The sequence below is a fragment of the Ptychodera flava genome, chromosome 4 (assembly GCF_041260155.1).
Source record: "Ptychodera flava strain L36383 chromosome 4, AS_Pfla_20210202, whole genome shotgun sequence".
NCBI lineage: Eukaryota > Metazoa > Hemichordata > Enteropneusta > Ptychoderidae > Ptychodera > Ptychodera flava.
In genome coordinates this window covers 47,383,792-47,402,944 of record NC_091931.1, presented here as the reverse complement: position 1 = coordinate 47,402,944, position 19,153 = coordinate 47,383,792, and the positions used below count along the sequence as shown (strand labels likewise).

The 19,153-nt window shown below is 36.0% G+C and overlaps 1 protein-coding gene across 1 annotated transcript in view; it reads right to left on the bottom strand.

The window, feature by feature from the left end:
- The window catches only part of LOC139132007 (bifunctional epoxide hydrolase 2-like), a 20,955-nt gene extending 1,802 nt beyond the window's left edge, over positions 1–19,153 (bottom strand). The window contains exons 1-17 of the mRNA XM_070698360.1: positions 18,758–19,153; positions 14,457–14,541; positions 13,177–13,333; positions 12,408–12,598; positions 11,969–12,091; positions 10,130–10,198; positions 9,475–9,570; positions 8,871–8,949; positions 8,325–8,359; positions 7,963–7,989; positions 7,449–7,534; positions 6,672–6,786; positions 5,739–5,813; positions 5,114–5,168; positions 4,093–4,195; positions 584–653; positions 56–136 (exon numbers count right to left, since the gene is read on the bottom strand). Coding sequence (XP_070554461.1) covers positions 56–136; positions 584–653; positions 4,093–4,195; positions 5,114–5,168; positions 5,739–5,813; positions 6,672–6,786; positions 7,449–7,534; positions 7,963–7,989; positions 8,325–8,359; positions 8,871–8,949; positions 9,475–9,570; positions 10,130–10,198; positions 11,969–12,091; positions 12,408–12,598; positions 13,177–13,333; positions 14,457–14,541; positions 18,758–19,032 — 1,722 coding nt within the window. The 5' untranslated portion in view covers positions 19,033–19,153. The remainder of the gene's footprint in view (positions 1–55; positions 137–583; positions 654–4,092; positions 4,196–5,113; positions 5,169–5,738; positions 5,814–6,671; positions 6,787–7,448; positions 7,535–7,962; positions 7,990–8,324; positions 8,360–8,870; positions 8,950–9,474; positions 9,571–10,129; positions 10,199–11,968; positions 12,092–12,407; positions 12,599–13,176; positions 13,334–14,456; positions 14,542–18,757) is intronic.

Genomic DNA, 19,153 nt, shown 5'->3' with positions numbered 1-19,153 from the left:
TTGTATGCTACGGTGAATATGCTTGTTGAGTTACATAAGAAAACACCAGACTCACCCACTGTTCCATGTGTCTGCTAGACTGCGGTTTCAACACAGAGTCATATGTTGCTGTTACCATCAGAGACGGAACTGTTACCTGTCATGATTAATACATCAGAAATTGAGATTCAACATGCAAGTCACAAGTGTTGTGGTAATGGACACGGGTTGATAGTTGTCCTAACTCTGGAACAGCCCTGCCATTTTTGATCACAAAGAAAGACATTTATTTCGGAACTCCGAGTGAAATGGTTACAGGACAACCACTCATATATCAAAAGTAACTTGGTAGCAGAATTTTTTAGAGATTCAGGTTAGTAGAGGGCGCTATAAAATATGTACACACATTTCCTACAGGTTGTCAAGGAATGGTACAATTATATTATCAAAACTTATATCAAGGAAATCTGAAGTTTGGCCTTCTTTCAGAAAAGGGATACCTGGTGACATTCTGCAAAGGGCTTTCACGTAAACATACCACAGCACCACCAGTATCTTGTGTGGAGTTTTTATACAGATGTGTATACAGAGGTGATAATCTTACCTTCCTGTTTGGCACCTTAGATCTCCATTTCCAGTTAGTTTCCATATTACGATACCAATTCAAAGGACCTCTGTAAAAATAAATAAAGTAGCAATATTCATGAAGGATACAATGCAGTGACACAATATCATTCCAGGGCTTATATTTCAAGAGTATCTCTGAGAATGAATAGTGAGAGAGTTTGAATGACTGGTATGTTTCAATTATACCGAAACATACAAATGGACATCTGAACAGAGGATCAATTCCTCTCTAAAGAGAGTAACTTGTGCATGACTAAACCAAATAAGCCAAGATCACACAGTTGCCATCTGTTATAAAGTATGTGCATTTCCCTATATTTTACATCATTTGTCTGTTGATTGTCCAAGAGTCTCAATCATTAATAGTCGCGTCAGCCGCTTACTGACTACGCATGCGCTTATTCATAATATACTATGCGAGTAACCGGAAGTGTACCCTTCTTTCATGGGCGCCGCCATGTTTTTTTTTGAGTACTCGTAAATAAACAAAAACGAAACAAATTACTATTATATAACATGCCTTTTATAAAATATACCTCTTTTATTAGCCAGTAAATGTTATTATGCACCTTGTCGCTGATACAAAATATCGTTAATATAGATAAAGGGAGAAAACTGTCGTGCATATGAACGGGGGCATACGCAAAGAATGCTGGGATTGAATTATAGAAGAGCGCCCCCTGTGTCAATAATTAGATTCAAAAATTGCCAGTTTTTAGACGGAACGCAAGTGGAAGGTGGGCAGTGCGGTTACCATTGCAATGATAATGATTGCATAATACGTCCCTTGTTTATCGCAATAGGCTGTTATCATTGGAAAAATTGCCAATTTTTGTCCAAAATATTTACACGCTACAGAAAATCTATACCTGCCCTGCTGCAGGGTTTGAAGTCGTGTACGTACGTGAACTGCTTTCATCAGAGGGAAACTGGGCATACCGGTAGTTGTCATATAAACGTTTATGAAGTAACAATTACAGTTTATCATGAATCAATACAAATAACATTGCCAATCTTTAATAACCCCTAGCGCGACACCAAGGGCTGAGCCCTATATAATATTAATGTACTAGAGTAAATCAATTGTCCATCAGATATACTGAAGGAAAGAAAGGGAAAGGTGTACACTTGCAGGCAGATGTTTGCAAAGGGAGCATTTGATATTAAAATGAAAATAGGTACCGGTAGACGATAGCTTTGATTATATCATACCAGTATATTGATGGCACAAATACAGTGATCTGATTTGTCGAGACACGAAAAGAATTGTGGTATATTGGCGATATACCACAGCTGGCATACGCGCGTGAGCTCTAAGCTTGAGCAAAAATCTGTTCTGACATTCCACACCAGAATTTCAATATACTGTTATGATATAATATCAATAAAGCACACCCAGCGACGGTATACAACTCAATTTTGACCAGTTCACTTCATATATGCACTCGCTATGGCTCAGGCATATATGTCGTGAAGTGGTCAAAATCTCGTGGTATACCGTCGCTGGGTGTGCTTTATTGCTTTAATAGACGTATACCATTTAGGACATAAATTTGTGTCCTGAACCCCAGCGTCGCTCACGTTGATTGGTAGGTCTTATGTCCCTATGTCCCATTTGCGTTCATTCATTGGCTGCCTTTATGTCCTCAAGTCTCATTAATATTTACTGTTCCGAATGCAACTCATTCATTGGCCGTCATATGTTCTTGTCCCTGCCTCACTTTCGAGTGTTCCTTGTCTCGTTCTGCCATGTGCTCATTACTGTAACGCATCTGCGACCCCAGCCAATCATTACCAGACAGCTAAGAACGTAGTCGCTACGTTTGTGAAGACAAATTTGTCATTGCACCTGCGCTGCACTTAATCTCATTGTCAGGAAGCTCCGGCATCAAAGTTGTATGCATTTCCCTGACACGTGGACATGCGACACGTGGAAATATTGGTCTTATTAGATGTAAATATTTCTGTCAGTAAAAATATGCTGCTTCTTACCAAATGAAAATTATACAACTTTGGAGTTACACTCTTCAGCTACAGGTTCATTTGTACAACAAAATGCTTGCCATCAGATTGTGTATTAAAGCTCCATTAGCTGTCCCATTTAGCTTTTTTCAGTATTGTTCTCCGTTTTGACTACAGTTTCTGGTCTTAATCTCTGGGCTATGATGAAATAAATACCAAATGCAAACCGTTTCAATGTAGCGTAAATGGACATAATCAGGCGTTATTGTTGAATACTGTATTCAAGTCCGGACTAGAATTCATTTATCAACAGTAACAATAGTCATTACACATGTACTGGGTGTGTTGACAAGCAGTCTGAGAGTAATGGACACTTTAAATTAGCATAGCACAGGTATTAGGATGAGAAACTATAGTAGATTTACAGACTGAACTAAAATACTGTAAAATAGTCAAAAGTTACAGCTCATGTCCCTTTAATTCCGAATTGATAATAAAGGACTGCATCATTGATTCCAGATGATCCATGTACATGTATAACGTAGTCAGCATCTTTAATTAGACTAGCTCTTTAAAAAATAGTTTGTTCGGACATTCACCACGTCTGTTGATGATCATTTTTGCAATCGTCCACAGATCTAATGATGGTGTAAATATATCATTGAAATGAGCAAGGTAAATCTGCCTGTGATCCGTTCGATGCGAAACAAAGTTTACAAGACATTAGCTGTGGAGGGCAATTCATGCGCCTGTTGTGCACCTGTTTGAAGTTACTTTGACGAAATTCCAAGCAATCAGAAATAACCCTGCCAGATGACGCGCATTTCCCGAATAAACGTGAGACTTTGAAAAAGAACACGATACCTTCAACGGAGGAATTCTTTATAATTTCTGGCGAATGTTGACTATGCTTTTGGTAGAGGAGCTGCAGTAACCACAGAGACAAACAAAGACGGGGGTGAGTATATGACCATTTAGCAATTGTAAAGAGGTACTATATTTGACCTAAGATTGTCATGGCGATACGTTGTGTTTGAATCCATCATAATTGGCGGCTTCATAAAGGTTACTGTCAGTCATTGTTCGAAAGTGATGAATGAAACACCGGTAGTCTGGGACTGCTTTGCTAAGTGCGCAGATACATTTGTTTATTACAGTAATGAGCACATGGCAGAACGAGACAAGGAACACTCGAAAGTGAGGCAGGGACAAGAACATATGGCGGCCAATGAATGAGTTGCATTCGGAACAGTAAATATTAATGAGACTTGAGGACATAAAGCCAGCCAATGAATGAACGCAGATGGGACACAGGGACATAAGAACTACGTGAGCGACGCTGGGGTTTAGGACACAAATTTATGTCCTAAATGGTATACGTCTATTACAGCATGCTTCTACATCAGCGCCTACAATGCAATGGTTAGATTATGTTTGCCTTGTTCAACCCATTCTTTTGGAATAATTCATCATTTAAGAATTTCAGTTACACTTTTTAGAAAAAAGATGCCCATGATATCTCACCTAAATCCAGACTTTTTATACTGCTGTACAAAATAATCAACGTCAGCCTGTGTCATATTATGAGGACATGGAGGGTTTTCTGGATGTCCAACCAACATACCACCTGTAAAACAGGTATAAAGTAATATGAAAATACCCAAGTCTGATCAAGTATAAAAGAGGGCAAGTTGAACTTCTATGAAATCCATTGAATATTTTACAGCGTACAAACAAACTTCACACAAACTTTGCTCAATTTTTTTTCATTGTTGAGTAACATGAACAAAAACTTTACTTCTGCCACAGCAAGTACCAGTACCAGAGTTTTCTGATAATGGGCCCATTCAAACAGTCGCCCACAGTAAATATTGAAGTTTTCTCCCATCCACTTGATATTTTATAACTCTACCTGCCTCCTGAAAAACTATGCACCTTTTGTGTCAAGCTGAATGTGTCATTGTGTTATCTGCTTGTAAGAAATCATAAAGATTAAAAAAAAAGGACACATGCAAGGGAACAGTGTTAGTAACATGTACCCTTTATTGCTGCAAAAACACGCTACTTTTATGTAGCTGAGGGGCTTTGGCAAGTTTTTCAAATTTCTTCCCATGGCATTTATTTAGGTTCAGGTTTACTGGTACATGTTACAATTTACCCACTTTCTGAATTGTTGCCTGCGGCCCATTATCAGAAAACTCCCATAGTTGTGTTTTAAAACTCAAGCTGCCCATTCCATAGATGATAAAATACATGTGAACAATTTTTGTCAGTTTGATTTATTTATTAACCTTTTCATAACCATGGTTTGGCCCAAAACCATTATATCAATGGTGAGTATGGATCTGTTTACAGGAAATTTGGGTAAACAGGTTAAATTTCAGTGGAATCCAATTATATTGGATTTCCTAAAGGAGTGCTAGGAAAGCCTGGTTTTTCAAAGTTATCAGATTTGATATATTGCTAATCATAATACTCTACTTCAATGCATATATTCAGCAACTTTGAACTTGACATGACAGTTCAGACAGAAATTGACACCTACCTCTAGCTCTGACATTAGCAGTTGATGGAGCATCTTTGTCCTCTTCAGAATTTTTCTGAATAGAAGACAAAGTGGTATCTAAGTGAACTGTCTATATGACAGTAGAGGGCGCTACAAAATAGACTCAATACTTGTAATTACCATTGCATTTTACGCAGGAACTTCAATACTGTACTATCACTAACACTGCTGCCCATTTGGTTCCAAGAACATCAATGCTGAAACAAAATTTCTATAGTCTTCTTTGTACATTCCTTAATAAATACATATATTCTATCTAGCGAAAAAGGGAACTGAATTTTTTTAACATTATCATACGGAATTGTTTTTCTTCACTGAAGAAATCAATGACTTGCAAGTTTTCCTTCAAAATCTTTGTTCTATATTCCTAGCAAAATGTTACACTTAATACATTTAACAGATTTTCTCATATTTTTCTCATGTTTACTAATCTTTCAGTCATTTTGGAAAAGCAGTTTGAATCAAAATCATTCAGAACATTAAAATAAACATCGCTATATGTGACTGTGGCACTAGTAAAGAAAAGCACAATGATGCACAAAGTCTGTTTTTATTTCAAAAGAGTGCAGATATGAGTCAGTCTGAATTTCATAAAGTTGCTTACCCAGTCAGTAAACCCTGACAACATGACCTTCATGGTTCTGTCAAGGTTCTTCTCCATCTCAGCTTCAGCTACACCCTACAAATTAGCAAGGAATAGGCTAATATAAATTGAGGTTTTAAGCCAAGTATCTCACTTTGAAAGCAGATTAGTGACATAATCACAGGACCCGTCTGTTGTGAACAAAACGTTTGGTTGTTATCCTGTGATTCCATTTGGTCTTGAAGAATTGTATATTATATTACCATGCCCTGCTCGTCGCATTTTGATCGGTCAAGCTGAACCACTTGACTGACCACAAATACACAGTAATGGTTTGTTTACATGCCCATGAATATGAATATGAATAATAAGATTAACAACTCAAAGTATCGCAACTTTACAGCTGAAATGTAAATTATAATCAATCACAAAATAAAATGGAGCACTTGTGGGCCAAGTTGAGATACTTTTTCTCTGAAAACATCTCCAGATTTGCCATATTTTTACAGCCGCGTGACAGCTAGTGCGTCGCGTATTGCTCAGTTCTAGGGCCCAGTTGTTGTTCACTTGGGAATTTTTTTGCAAATTTTGACAGTTTTCTTGGGTTTGTTGATAATATGATGGAAATAACAGACTCAGCCCTGACCATTAACGTTTATTTATGGGCGTGGGCTTGAGGAACGCCAAAATTAATGGGCTCAGCAAGCCTTGCCCGTTAATTTTTGGCTTTCCTCTCAACCTTGCCAATAAATAAATGTTAATGGTCAGCGCGTCGCCTGTTATTTCTATAATATTTATCACAATGCAATTATCACAGTCATCTATGGTTTTACAAAAATAGAATATTAACCATTACTTGTTGTGCAGTGAAAAAGAATGATAGAAGAGAGAGATTACAAGGTTACTAAAATAATTAGCTGGATTCATTGTCAGCTGTAAAGCATTTGTACTTACAGGTTCTTGAAAATAAATCTGATAATCATGAACCCCAGGATTTTCCATCAGCCTTTCCATTGGATTTTTATCCGGTTTGACAGGATAAAACGGAGTGCTCAAACCTGCGATTGCTCTGCAAATCAAGGAGAAAGAAACAATGATGAAACCATCACTGGGAAAGACTGATTTCTGAACAAGGAATGTTATGTTGGAAAACCATTTTGATCATTGTTCATTTTTACTTTTTGTAGACAATTTTAGTGTTATACAATGCACTGGTATTAGAATCATCCAAAACGAGATATATCCTAATACATATGGCAATCATATGGTCATTACTTGGTAAATCTTGCAGAGTTAGGAAACAATTGTTGCCAGTGTAAGAAACTCTCATTGAAACTTACGGAAAATAACTGGTATGTTTCAGTTACCTTATACAGTATAAAATACCAGTGATCCATTATATAGAAAAAATTAATGGAGTCATTAACCCTTTGAGTGCCAAAGTAATCATTGTTGCCTTGACAGAATTACCCCAGTCAATTGTTTTTTAGATTTTTGCCAAAATTTTGATAAAAAACTGAAGCCAATGAAATGTTATGTCCATTTGCTCCTAAATTATAAAAAAAATACAGAAAAATTCATAAAAATTGGTAAAATGTTGCATTGAAATTTTTGCAGGAAAAATTACGACACACTCAAAGTATTACATGCAGTGAAATTGTATGAACTTGCCATTGTAAGGAATCTAATGGTGAGAAAAACACAGAGAAATTCAGGAATGGTGGTACTCACGTAGTTCTGTCAGGATAGAAGATTCCCATGTTCCAGACCGTAACACCACTCCAATCATGACCAATGAAAGTTGCATCAGTGATACCCTACAACAGAAATCACCAGTCAGTTACCGTGCATTGTTACATTCATCTTCTGCAAAGAGGTAAAGCCATTCAAACACAATACCTATATCATCATTCTAGTCTTGGATGGATTTTACGAGCCTGTCAGTTGCTGGGACAACAATTCTCCTCACATTGTCACTCAGTCATTTCCAAACCCTGTTCAGGCATTCTCTTCTCAAGTATGAGACACTGAACCATTTCTTTAACATTGTTGTAACCATACAGATTTTTTTTTTCTTTTTATCTAAATAACCCTTTTCATGCTCTTGTCTCTGAATACTAGGGTCTCTCTGTACATTCCCATTTCTCTCACATTGCTCAAGTAACGTTCTCTCTGCATTTAAATCCGTTTAAATTTTTAATCCTCTCTGCATCCGTAATCTCAAAGAAAGCTATTTTCCACCTACCAGGGTATCCAGCAAATCAATGAGGTCCTGAAGAAATGAAAAGAGTAAATAACTGTTGAAATTCATGTCTGGTACAGGAGAATGCTCACCATCTTAACAGTTACACTGGAAAACGTTGATGTTTTCCATTGGTCTTTGCTAGCATACAATGATATGTATCCCAGATTTTTTGAATTCAAAACAGGACTTAATTTTTATATTTCCTCCCATATAGTGATTACAATAAAAACACGATACACACTCCCGCAATACTCTACCCTTGATATTTTGTCAGTACAAGTACATTATGTTATCTCATCTGCCTATGGACTGACATATTTGACCTTTTACGTTAACCCCCGACCTTTGCCTTTGACACTTACTGCACATATCTTCTCTTGTGAGTACTGTTCAATTTCTGTAAGACAAAATTTGGCAAACAATTCATAAACAGCAGTTTCTCCTAGGTCAGAAAACAGAACACCTGAAATATAATGTAATGCACTGTGTTCATTAAAAGATTCTTGATGAAATAAGACAAACAAAACTTTTCCCTATAAAAGGCAAAAGTGACAAATATATGTTTAAATTAAGCAGAGATTGAGGTTTTTTCATAAGTTATATAGTCTGCAGACCGGTAAAGGTTTTGTTTTCACATGAATCTAAAGTATAAAGGAATAAACCTAACCCCATATATTAAATCAAGTTTGGCTATCTTGTGATTAGAAGTTTTTCAATTAAAATATTTGAGATAGGGTAGATTTACCATATGAATAAATGACGGTAATTTTTTTGTCAGAACACATACATGCAAAGTTTGCATTACATGAGAAATCACATAACACATGGTCTAAATAGGTGTTCATATCAGTCTAGTCGAATCAGTTTCAAATCAATAGTTGCATATAGTATATAGAATCATTTTGTACCTGGTGGACTTGATGAGTCTCCATATCCTCTCATATCTGGTACTATCACTCTGTAACCTGCAAGGGCTAATGCTGGAATCTGAAATTTGAAAAAAAACAGAAAAGGATAAAGAGTACTTATCAGTTGTAGGTAGTTTGAGATCATTTCTCACCATCGTAAAGACAACAAAGACAGTACATAGAAACCTATCTTTTATTTGGACTATGATACACAAGCTTGTTATCAAATTTATCAGTGCTTTACCAGTTTAGGCATTCAAAGCGGTTGGAATCTGTTCCATTGACTAGGAGCATGTTGCGACATAACAGTTTTTTGTCTGCCTTTCACACATGCTTATCACGTATGGCTGTGCATCACTGTGTTGTTTCTTGTAGTGGATTTGAAAATTTAAAATATTTATGAAAGCTGATGAATTGGTCAAGGACAAAATGCCATTGGTAACATTGAAACCTGTGATTTATGCATAGCAAATTGATACAACTTGTACTTGATTCTAAATAATGATTCATACAGCTTGCGCTTGATGCTAAATAACAATTTGTAAATTATTTTGTACGATGAAAACCTTATATTTTTGTATCAGTCTTTGCTGGGGTCACTGACCTGATATCTCCATGAGTACCAAGACTCTGGGAAACCATGGCAACAGACAACAGCTGGTCCTTCACCCATTTCGACAAAGTGTATATGCAGACCATCCTGAAATTGTGGAAAAACACAATGCCAAATGATTGTTTAGAAGTTTACAATATTGGATACTCAGCGGCATCAAAATTAAGCTTCACATAATAGCTTTACACGGAATGACTTCTTTTGTCTCACTGTATGAAGCTTTAAATTATCCACAGCCATGCTACTCCTGTTTGTTTAAGCGTCTATATTCAGTTCAGTCTGACTAACTTTTATAATTCTTTCAGTATCTATATATTTCTTTGGTCTATCAGAATCTGTCTTTTTATCTGTGGTACATTATCTGTCAACACCAGGTACGTTCTTCAGTTCCCTTCAGTTATTTCCCTAGTTCAGATTCTCTGTGAGTAAACATGCTGATCAGAATGTCTGCACACTTTGTTTCCCCTATCAATACATTGATCATCAGAATCAACATACTGTGAAATGCTGATCAAGGGAAAGGTCAGTTCTTTTGATAAGTCTTAACCATCAAACAAAAGCATAGATGGGACAGAAAGCTAGAACTGATCTTACTTATAATATACTGAATCTATTTACAATCAATTTTTACAATATGGTAACTCACCCTTGTGTTCACATAAGAATGACACACTCTGTCTGGTTTAGCTGCTGGTGGTGGTTGCTCTTCAAACACCTGCAACATAAAGAAACACGAGTTGACACAGACTTGGTCTACAAGTACGCTTATTTTAGGATTCTTCTATTAGAGGCCTAGTCAACATTTGCAAAGAAAGTTAAATATGCTGCGATGTATTTGATGACTGGTCCCCGACCAAGATATTAATATTTCATAATTTCTCACTCATTTGTAACTCTGAAGACTCCATTGCACACATATTTAACAAATGAGAAATTATGTATTTAGTCAGTATTTCAGTCTTGTATATCTAAGATGTAATAAAATTTATTTACTATATTAAGCAAGATTACTTTGAAAATATTGATAAAGTTACTGCCTTTTTGAAAAGCAGAAAATGATTATAAACCATTTGATCATCACCGTATCACCGGCGATCTGACTAGCAAAGATAATTATCGACCTATCGCTCTAGCTACTGTATCATCGAAAATTCTTGAATCCGTCATACTTGAATGATTTAAGGCATATCTTACGACAGAAGACTTTCAATTCGGTTTCAAACATGGTCATTCAACTGACTTCTGTATTTATCTGCTTAAAGAATTGATTAATTATTACCATTATAGTATAACAGCCCCGTCTATGTTTGCTTTTTAGATGCAACAAAAGCGTTTGATCGAGTCAATCATTGGACACTTTTTCGGAAATTTCGATCGGGGTCTCCCCAAGTATGTTGTTCGCATATTACTGGTTTGGTACCGTACGCAACGCTTTTTAGTTCAATGGGGTGGGGCTTGCTCCTCACATTTTTCTGTTTACAATGGTGTTTGTCAAGGTGGTATTTTATCCCCATATCTTTTTAACTTGTATATGGACGATTTAAGTGTCCGTTTAAAGTCGTGCTTTAAAGGTTGTAGTATTGGTGGTAAAATAATCAACCACCTTATGTATGCTGACGATTTGGCACTTCTTTGTCCGTCAATTGCAGGTCTGCGTTCACTCGTGTCAATTTGCGAGAGTTATGGTGTTGACCATGACATTGTGTACCATCATAAAAAATCAAAATGTATTTATTTTATGCCGCGTAAGTGTTCAATTAGAGTCGATCTTCTACCCCCTGTTCGTTTGGGTGAGAGATCTCTAAGTATCGTTCACGAACATTTATATTTGGGCTTCATTTTCTCTGATTCCTTATGTGACGATAGTGCTATCAGACGTCAGACAAAGAGTTTTTATGGTCAAGCAAACACTCTGCTGCGGAAATTTTCACAGTGCTCTATTGATGTCAAAGCAACTTTGTTCAGAACTTACTGTGTGAATATGTACTGTTCCCAGTTATGGAGTTGTTTCACTAAAAAGTGTTTGAACAATCTTAGAGTTGCGTACAACAACTCCTTCCGTATTCTTATGGGTTACTCACGAGATTGTAGTGCAAGTCACATGTTCGTTCTTAACAGTATTCCATCCTTTGGGGAGCTCAGGCGAAAGTTCATGTATAACTTTTTTGAACGCTTGGAAATAATTAAGTTGCAATGGTCTTATTTTAGCAGTACTTAACTCAGATGCGTATTTTTACTCGCCTGCTTTTAAAGTGTACAGAGATCTACTTTATATTTTATAGTCTTTTTTCCATTGAGCATTATCTGTTTTGTGATGTGTGTAATCTCTGTCCGGTCTTTTATAATCTTTTTTGTCCGTGTTTTTTTTTCTTGTTTTTAACTGATATGGGATGATGTTTTTTTGTCCTGAAATAAAGCTAATAATAATAATAATAATAATAATAATAATAATTTTCTCATAAACAAACATTTAGTTTATACTCACATTGACCTGTGTGACTTCCTGTAGTTCTTGGAGTGCAGTAGTTGGATCTGATACTTTGATAGTGTGTATTCCCATCTCACGGGCTGACTTGAGGTTTGGACCAAGATCATCTAGAAATACAGTCTGCATAGAATGTAGGACACAATAAAATACACAGAATCATGAGGAAGTAGTTGTCTGGGTCTGATAACACAGACACTGCATCTTTCCATCACACTTCAGGCAATAAATTTTAGCTTTTTTCATTTTTTATCATGCAGAGATGTTTACATTTTTTCTTTATTTTATAATCCAAACACATTTTCGTACACGTTGTATCACCACTTCATTGTCACACCAGCATTTGCTTGTATTTCTGTTGTCAAAAAAACATTCCCTTATTACTTGAGAAACTTTCGTGCAAGCATAAAATGTTATGTTCGTGATTACTCTGACTCACCTCTGAGGGCGCCACACCCATGGTATCGCAAGCTATCTTGTAAATGTCAGTAGCTGGTTTTCGAATGCCTACTCTACAGGATTCCACAATGTGATCAGCAAAATGTCTAAATATCAGGAAGAGCTGGGCATCTAACTTCTTACTGGAGACATCATTGATGTAGTTATTTGTCAAAATACACGTTTTAAAACCTGAAATATAAATATGATAGTGGAATAGTCGTAAAATACTGATCAATATTTTATTGTTATTTTCCAGTTCTCAGTGAAAAATGGGCAAATTCATGTCATCCGTAAGATGAATGTCAGATACTTAGTAAACAGCTGTCAGTATTAATCATCTTGACAGAATTTGATAACTGATCTGTTCTATTCCCTGACAGTACGTACGTTTCATTACAAGATTTTGTGCAATGTCCCTCACTGTTCCGTGCCAAAAACTCAACCTGTGTATGGAAATTTGGCGTAAAAACCACGCTTGCATATTACAAACCATCAGATGTTGAGCTTGTTTGTCATATAAAGTAGAATTACAGTTGCAAAATGAAATTGAATACTTGTCGAGAATTAATATTCATTTGTTAATGATAATATTGGACATAATACACATGTAGGCTATGTTAAATGTTTAACAACCGGCATTTCTAAATGACTTTGGAGGAGAACAAAAAACATTTTCACAAATATAAGAAAAACAATGTAAAAGAGACAATTTAATAAACTTGGCAAAGTCACTACGTGTGTCAACTTCAGATGATGTAATGCCTTACCATTTTTTCTAAGAGCTACCAGAGCTTGCAGCATACTTGTTACCAGTTTGCTTCCAGTCATGTATTCAAACATTTCATTTGGGTCAAACTCCTTAGAAGTTTTCAGATTGGCTTCCTTTATAGCTGCATCTACTTCTTGTTTGTACTCCTTGTAGAACTGGTATGAAAGGAAAATAATACTGTTGCATGTTTATTTTATAATGAATTTCATCAGACGAATTGGTCACCTTACTGTTGGTAAAAGTAACTCAAGAGTATCTGTAATACTCAGAGAGAACTGTTTTCTAGTCTTTCTTTTTAAAATGAAAGTATTTGATACTTGCCTGCTGCAATTTACATGAAGCCTATACTTTAATAAGTTAAGCTAGGTCTCTGTCTATGTAAAGACATCCAATCACTAAATAGAGGCAATGAAACTATTTGAGATGCAAAAATGCTTAAGTAATATATCTATTGGTTTCAAAGTGATTGTGAAATCACATCAATTTCAAAATAAGCAACAAATTTTTCCTCAGTATATTGTGACGTTATTGTGTAAGATAAGTGGCATACATGTTTATTTGCACAAATCATTTACTGAAATACTACTCAACAAACTTTGGGATTAATGTCTGTGAAACTGCTCATATGGAAAGCTAAAACAAGATTTCTTTGCATGACCCTTCAGCTCTAACATATTCAGGGAGAAGCCAAACAAATTATGACAGACAGCATTCTGTCTTCAAACAAATTTATTAAATTCTTGAGCCATGAAGTACAATGGCTCAGCCATATGGTAATTCAAAGTCCTATCCTGGGCAGTAGTTTTATTTTTATTTATTTATTTATTATTTATTTATATACACATATTGAGAAAGGTATACCCTATATAGCTAAGCGGAGACAAGCAGATCAAAACCTGGTGAAGATTTTATGACTATGGTTCAGATGAGCTTCAATTTTCCCTGAGTAAATGTGGCTGGAATGTTGAAAAATTACTTTAATTACTTTTTCACATGAGTTTCACCTGGCAATAATGGGATCTAAGTAGGGATACCAGTAATGACAGGCTAATTCACAGTTGATTTGACCAATGTTATTTGACAATGTATGACAGCTGTATGTGTAAGCCTGATTTGGAGGAAGCCTGATTTGAAAGATTTCTTGAATTCAACAGGTGAAAAACTAAAAAGTCTCTGTGCCAACTTATCTGCCGCATACAAAAAATGGTTGAATTTTAAAACCTATAACAGTGAAACCAGGGACCAAAATCAATTCTCAGGGAAAATCTTGGTTTATACCTCTTGTACAGTAAACTCTCCACGTTCCATTTTACAAAAGGAGTTGTCTGGCATTCCCTTGACCATGACATCTTCAAGAAAGCGTCTGATGGGAGATTACATAGTATCATGTCATTTGTTATCTATGATGTTCATCAATAAATATCAAACAAAGTGTGGTGAATATATTGAAAGTCACTGTGAAACTTACCCGATATTTACATGTAAGGGATTAAAGAAACTGTATAAAGCAGCATCTGCATGGTGAGACAACCACGGAAGAAAGTGGTTTAATGTTTGTGTCGTTCTAGCTTTCTTTGAGAATCTGCCGCCAGGAGAGCATTGGCAATTTCAAGCAACATTCATTTCAAAGTATAAAGCGTAGACTATATATGATAAGGGACGATTCAGAATTTACTTCCAGGGGGAGGGTGGAGGATTTTCTATTTTCTCGGTGATTTTTTTCAATGGCCCCCCCTAGTACATTATAGAAAAAATCTATGGCCCCCCCTCATCTTTCCTGTTTTTTTTTTCCATGGCCCCCCCCCCCTAATATATACATGCATGCTTATACGGTACATTATAGACATATCTAGTCTAACAAGTTGCAGGAACTGTAGGGCCTAGTGGACATTAATCGATGATATAACAAATCATTTCAGGGTTATGTGACTATAAAAAGAATGATTTGCAGGGACTGCAAGTGGCACACTTTTGGAAAGGGTAGCAATAAACATATCTGGTTGTAAATTTCTAAAGAAAAGTTAATTACTAAATATGAATACTTTTTTCGTTATGTCTCACTGATACATATGATGCACAAAAAGACAAGCAAAGATGTCAGTTAGAAATGGTGAACAGAAAATCAGGGAGCAGATAATTGGCAAGTGATATATATCTTGAAGTTAATGGTACATCATTTGCAGATATCCAGATATTTCTGGAAAGTGAGATGTACATGTACATGCACACGTTCAGCATACATTTTCATTTGATGATGCTGAATATTTGCAGACTCGCGGTGAAAGTTTTAAACATTAGGAATTAAAATTGGTGAAAGCCAACTTGTTTTTAATTTTCTTTTTTTTCTAATTTGGTTATCATAAAACCAAGTAACTGCCACTGAAAGCAAAAATGCTGAGGAATATTTTAGAACATTTCTTGGACAAAACACCTTATCCAAAACATGAATTCACATTTTATTCTGCTCATTCCATTCACAATCCAATGTTCATATTAAAATGCAGACAACCCTGTGCAAGTCAAAATTCACATTTTGTCAGCAGTATTTTTCAAAATTGACAGAGCATGCATATTTCAATTTTTTTAACAAACTTTAATTTTAAAATAGTCATGATGCGCATGCTTTCAGATGACACGAAACAATAAATGTTAATTTGATTTTTTGCCTTTTCTGCCAGCCGCCACTGTGAAATCTTTGATTATACATATCAGAATGAATGGGACACATAAGTATTAGCATCAATACACAATGTGTAAGCCTATCCACATTTCTCCTAGCCTCATACACACTGAGATCACTTCTTGGACTAAGCAAATTTCTTGTGTACACAATATTTCAACAATCCGACACCATAGCATTGGCGCAGTGCCACATGATCTTCTGGATGCACATACAGGATTATTGGAAAATCAATCCTTTTGTAAATTTTTCACCATATATTTTTGACAGTAATACATAATATTTTTATTTTCAACATTAAAAAACTATTCGCTGAAAAGCACCTTGAAGATGAGACGGCCATAAATTTATTTTCAAAAAGTTTATAGTAGATGTAAGCACTGTAAAAAGTTATGTAGAACATTTAAAAAATTTAGAAAGGGTAAAATTGATGAGAATGAAACATAGAAAAAAGGAGCAGAAAAGAAGAGTAGCAGTAGCAGTAGTTTACTCAAAGGATGAAGTGGGTGTATATTTGGGGTAAAAAACCTCAATTTTGTATTAATGATAAAAATTTATTTACCGTACTCGTCCGAGTATAAGCCCTGCTCGTGTATAAGCCCCCCTACTGATTTTAGAGGATTTTAGAAAATGCATTACATCCGTGTATAAGCCCCTACCCTAGTGTAACTCAAATACAGAAAGGTTAGGAGAGTATATTTGGTCATTTAACTTGGTAAAATTAATTTTAGATAATAAAGAAACCATTAAAAGATGTTAAAACAATGGGAAACTGGAGTTCCCTTGACAATATCGTAAGGAAAATGACACGTTTTTCCAGTACTATCTTGATTCTTTGACCCTACTCACCCCCGTCGCCTAAATAGAATAGTCTCACTCACGTCCGCCATTGTTTATTTCATTCACGGCCACGTTGTTTTCATGCTTGAAACATGCAGTTTCTTTTGTTTGAAGCAATTATCCTTTCATTTGTGAAGACTTTTCCTGGTGACTATTACAATTTTCACTGCTATGTTGTTGTTTTCACAAGATGTAGACAGTTTGATATTGGAATATTGAGTTGCCTTTCCGTGTGGGCAATGCATGCCTGTTCACATTACTGTTGATCAGCAGCATACATGACGTCTTTGTTTCAAGTTTGGGTTTTTTTCGACGCTGAAAAATTTCACCAAAATGTCACTTCTTATTCAGAGATTGTACAATCAATTTCTTTGGATGTGTAAGTCGATTTTGAAAGCGATAGAAAGATCGAGTGGTGTTGAAAAAAAATCGTGCATAAAATTAGCATAAATTAAGCGCCCATGCCAGATAACATCATGAACATGGGGTTGCTCGAGTATAAGCCCCTCCCTAGTTTTACAGCTGTTTAGTGTTGCCGAACCGGGGGCTTATACTCGGACGAGTACGGTAAGTCAAAATCTAGACAGTATTTTCTGAAATGTAATATTTCACTTGAAAGGAGAGTATTCATGTAGAAAAAACAACTATTTTATTTGGCATTATCCATCCTCATTTTAAAATTGTAGGGGTTTAAAGACTGACACTCTAATAATTGATTAAAATCATGATCAGCAAAATTAAAATGCCTCTTATTCAAAATGCCTCTTATTAAAAATGTAAGAGCTTCATTGCCAAACAAAACCGATTGATAGTTGTTGTGTTATATAGCATTTAAAAAAACATAATGTGAAATTTCAGAAAATTTGACCCAGCCGGAGTGGAGTTAAATTCTTTGGAAATTTTGAAATTGGGAGGCAAAAGAAGCCAAGAAATCGGGTGATTTGCATACATTTGCATAAATTAACACTTCTTTATCATGCAACTTTCAACTGCTTTACAAGCTACAAGGTAAACCCAACCTTAAAAGACATTTGCTGTAATTTTTAGCATTTGTTCAATGTTCATCTCTGTGTATCAGCATTTGTTCGTTATTCTATCACTACATAGAACACCCAATGCTGTATTTAGCAACATACCAGTGTGAACATAAATGACCATCGTTATTGTTGATAAATGAATTCTAGTCTGGACTTGATCTGAGATCTCTTTTCAACAAAACAACCCTGCATGTTCACTGTATGGTTTGTATTGACATGCTAAATACTGGACATTTCATAACGCTTCAGGGAGGAGAACAAGATACTGCTATAGATGCATAAAACAAACCACTGTGAATATTACCGAATTTGGCAGCTAAAGAAGTTTAACTAAACATGTTGAGTTTATCTGTCACCCAGGTAGCGTCTATGGTTCTCTTTTGTAGAGATCAGAAATTCTGGGCAAATATTGAATTGATGTTTTTTTTCCTTGGCCCCCCCTAAAAGATTGTGGTATTTTTGTCTGGCCCCCCCTAAATTTTCTTGGGAAAAATGGGTGGCCCCCCCTGAAAATCCTCCACCCCCCCTGGAAGTAAATTCTGAATCGTCCCTAATTAGGTATTAATGATCATCATCCATCAAATTAATGTTGAAACTTGTGTACTGAATATGCATCACAATTTGTGAGCAAAACCTTCATACTCTTCAAAAGTTTCAAATGTAAGAATATTCTTTAAAGACCGGTTCTGGTTCGATCAAGTTCATGTAACCGGATACAGAGCTTCACAATAGCAGTCCGTGCTTTAAAATTTAAAACAGTTGTCCATTGTATGATCTGAAACTTTCTTTGTGTACAGTGACAATACAATATGTACGTATTTGTGAACGATGTTTGAACATGTTTGTATTTCCTTTCATTATATAAAGTCATTTATATGCACACGATGCAAATTCTGAGGGATATGTTATTTTACCTCTATGATAAAACCTATTTCGGTCAACAGAAAATAGAATTCTTGAACAAAATGTTCTAAAGTTAATAAAAGTTGCTGCGGTAGACACAACTTATATCGAAAACTCACTTGGGTAAACCGAGCGATTCTTCATATTTTTTCATTTCCGACTGTGGTGGTGTTATAATGACGCCTCCTATATCGAATATCACCGCTTTCTTCATGCTCTTCGGCGACGGTGGAGCCATAGAACTGTCGCTAGGAAACCTCGTGTTTTCGGTGTGGAAACTTCGTCTGCAAGCTACAGCAGCAGACGGGACGTGCCAAGTTTCAGCAGTGGCTTTTCGAGCCGAGCTCGAGAGTATACCGATGAGGCATCGACCTACTTTGCTGTGGTGTGGCATGAGACCTTATATAGATGACGGCCCCAAGCTCAGTTCTGAACACTCTGCGGTAGTTGTTTCGGTGCGCACGAGAACGTGTCTGCACTTGGTTTCCCTGTATGATACAGTCTGATCAATCAGA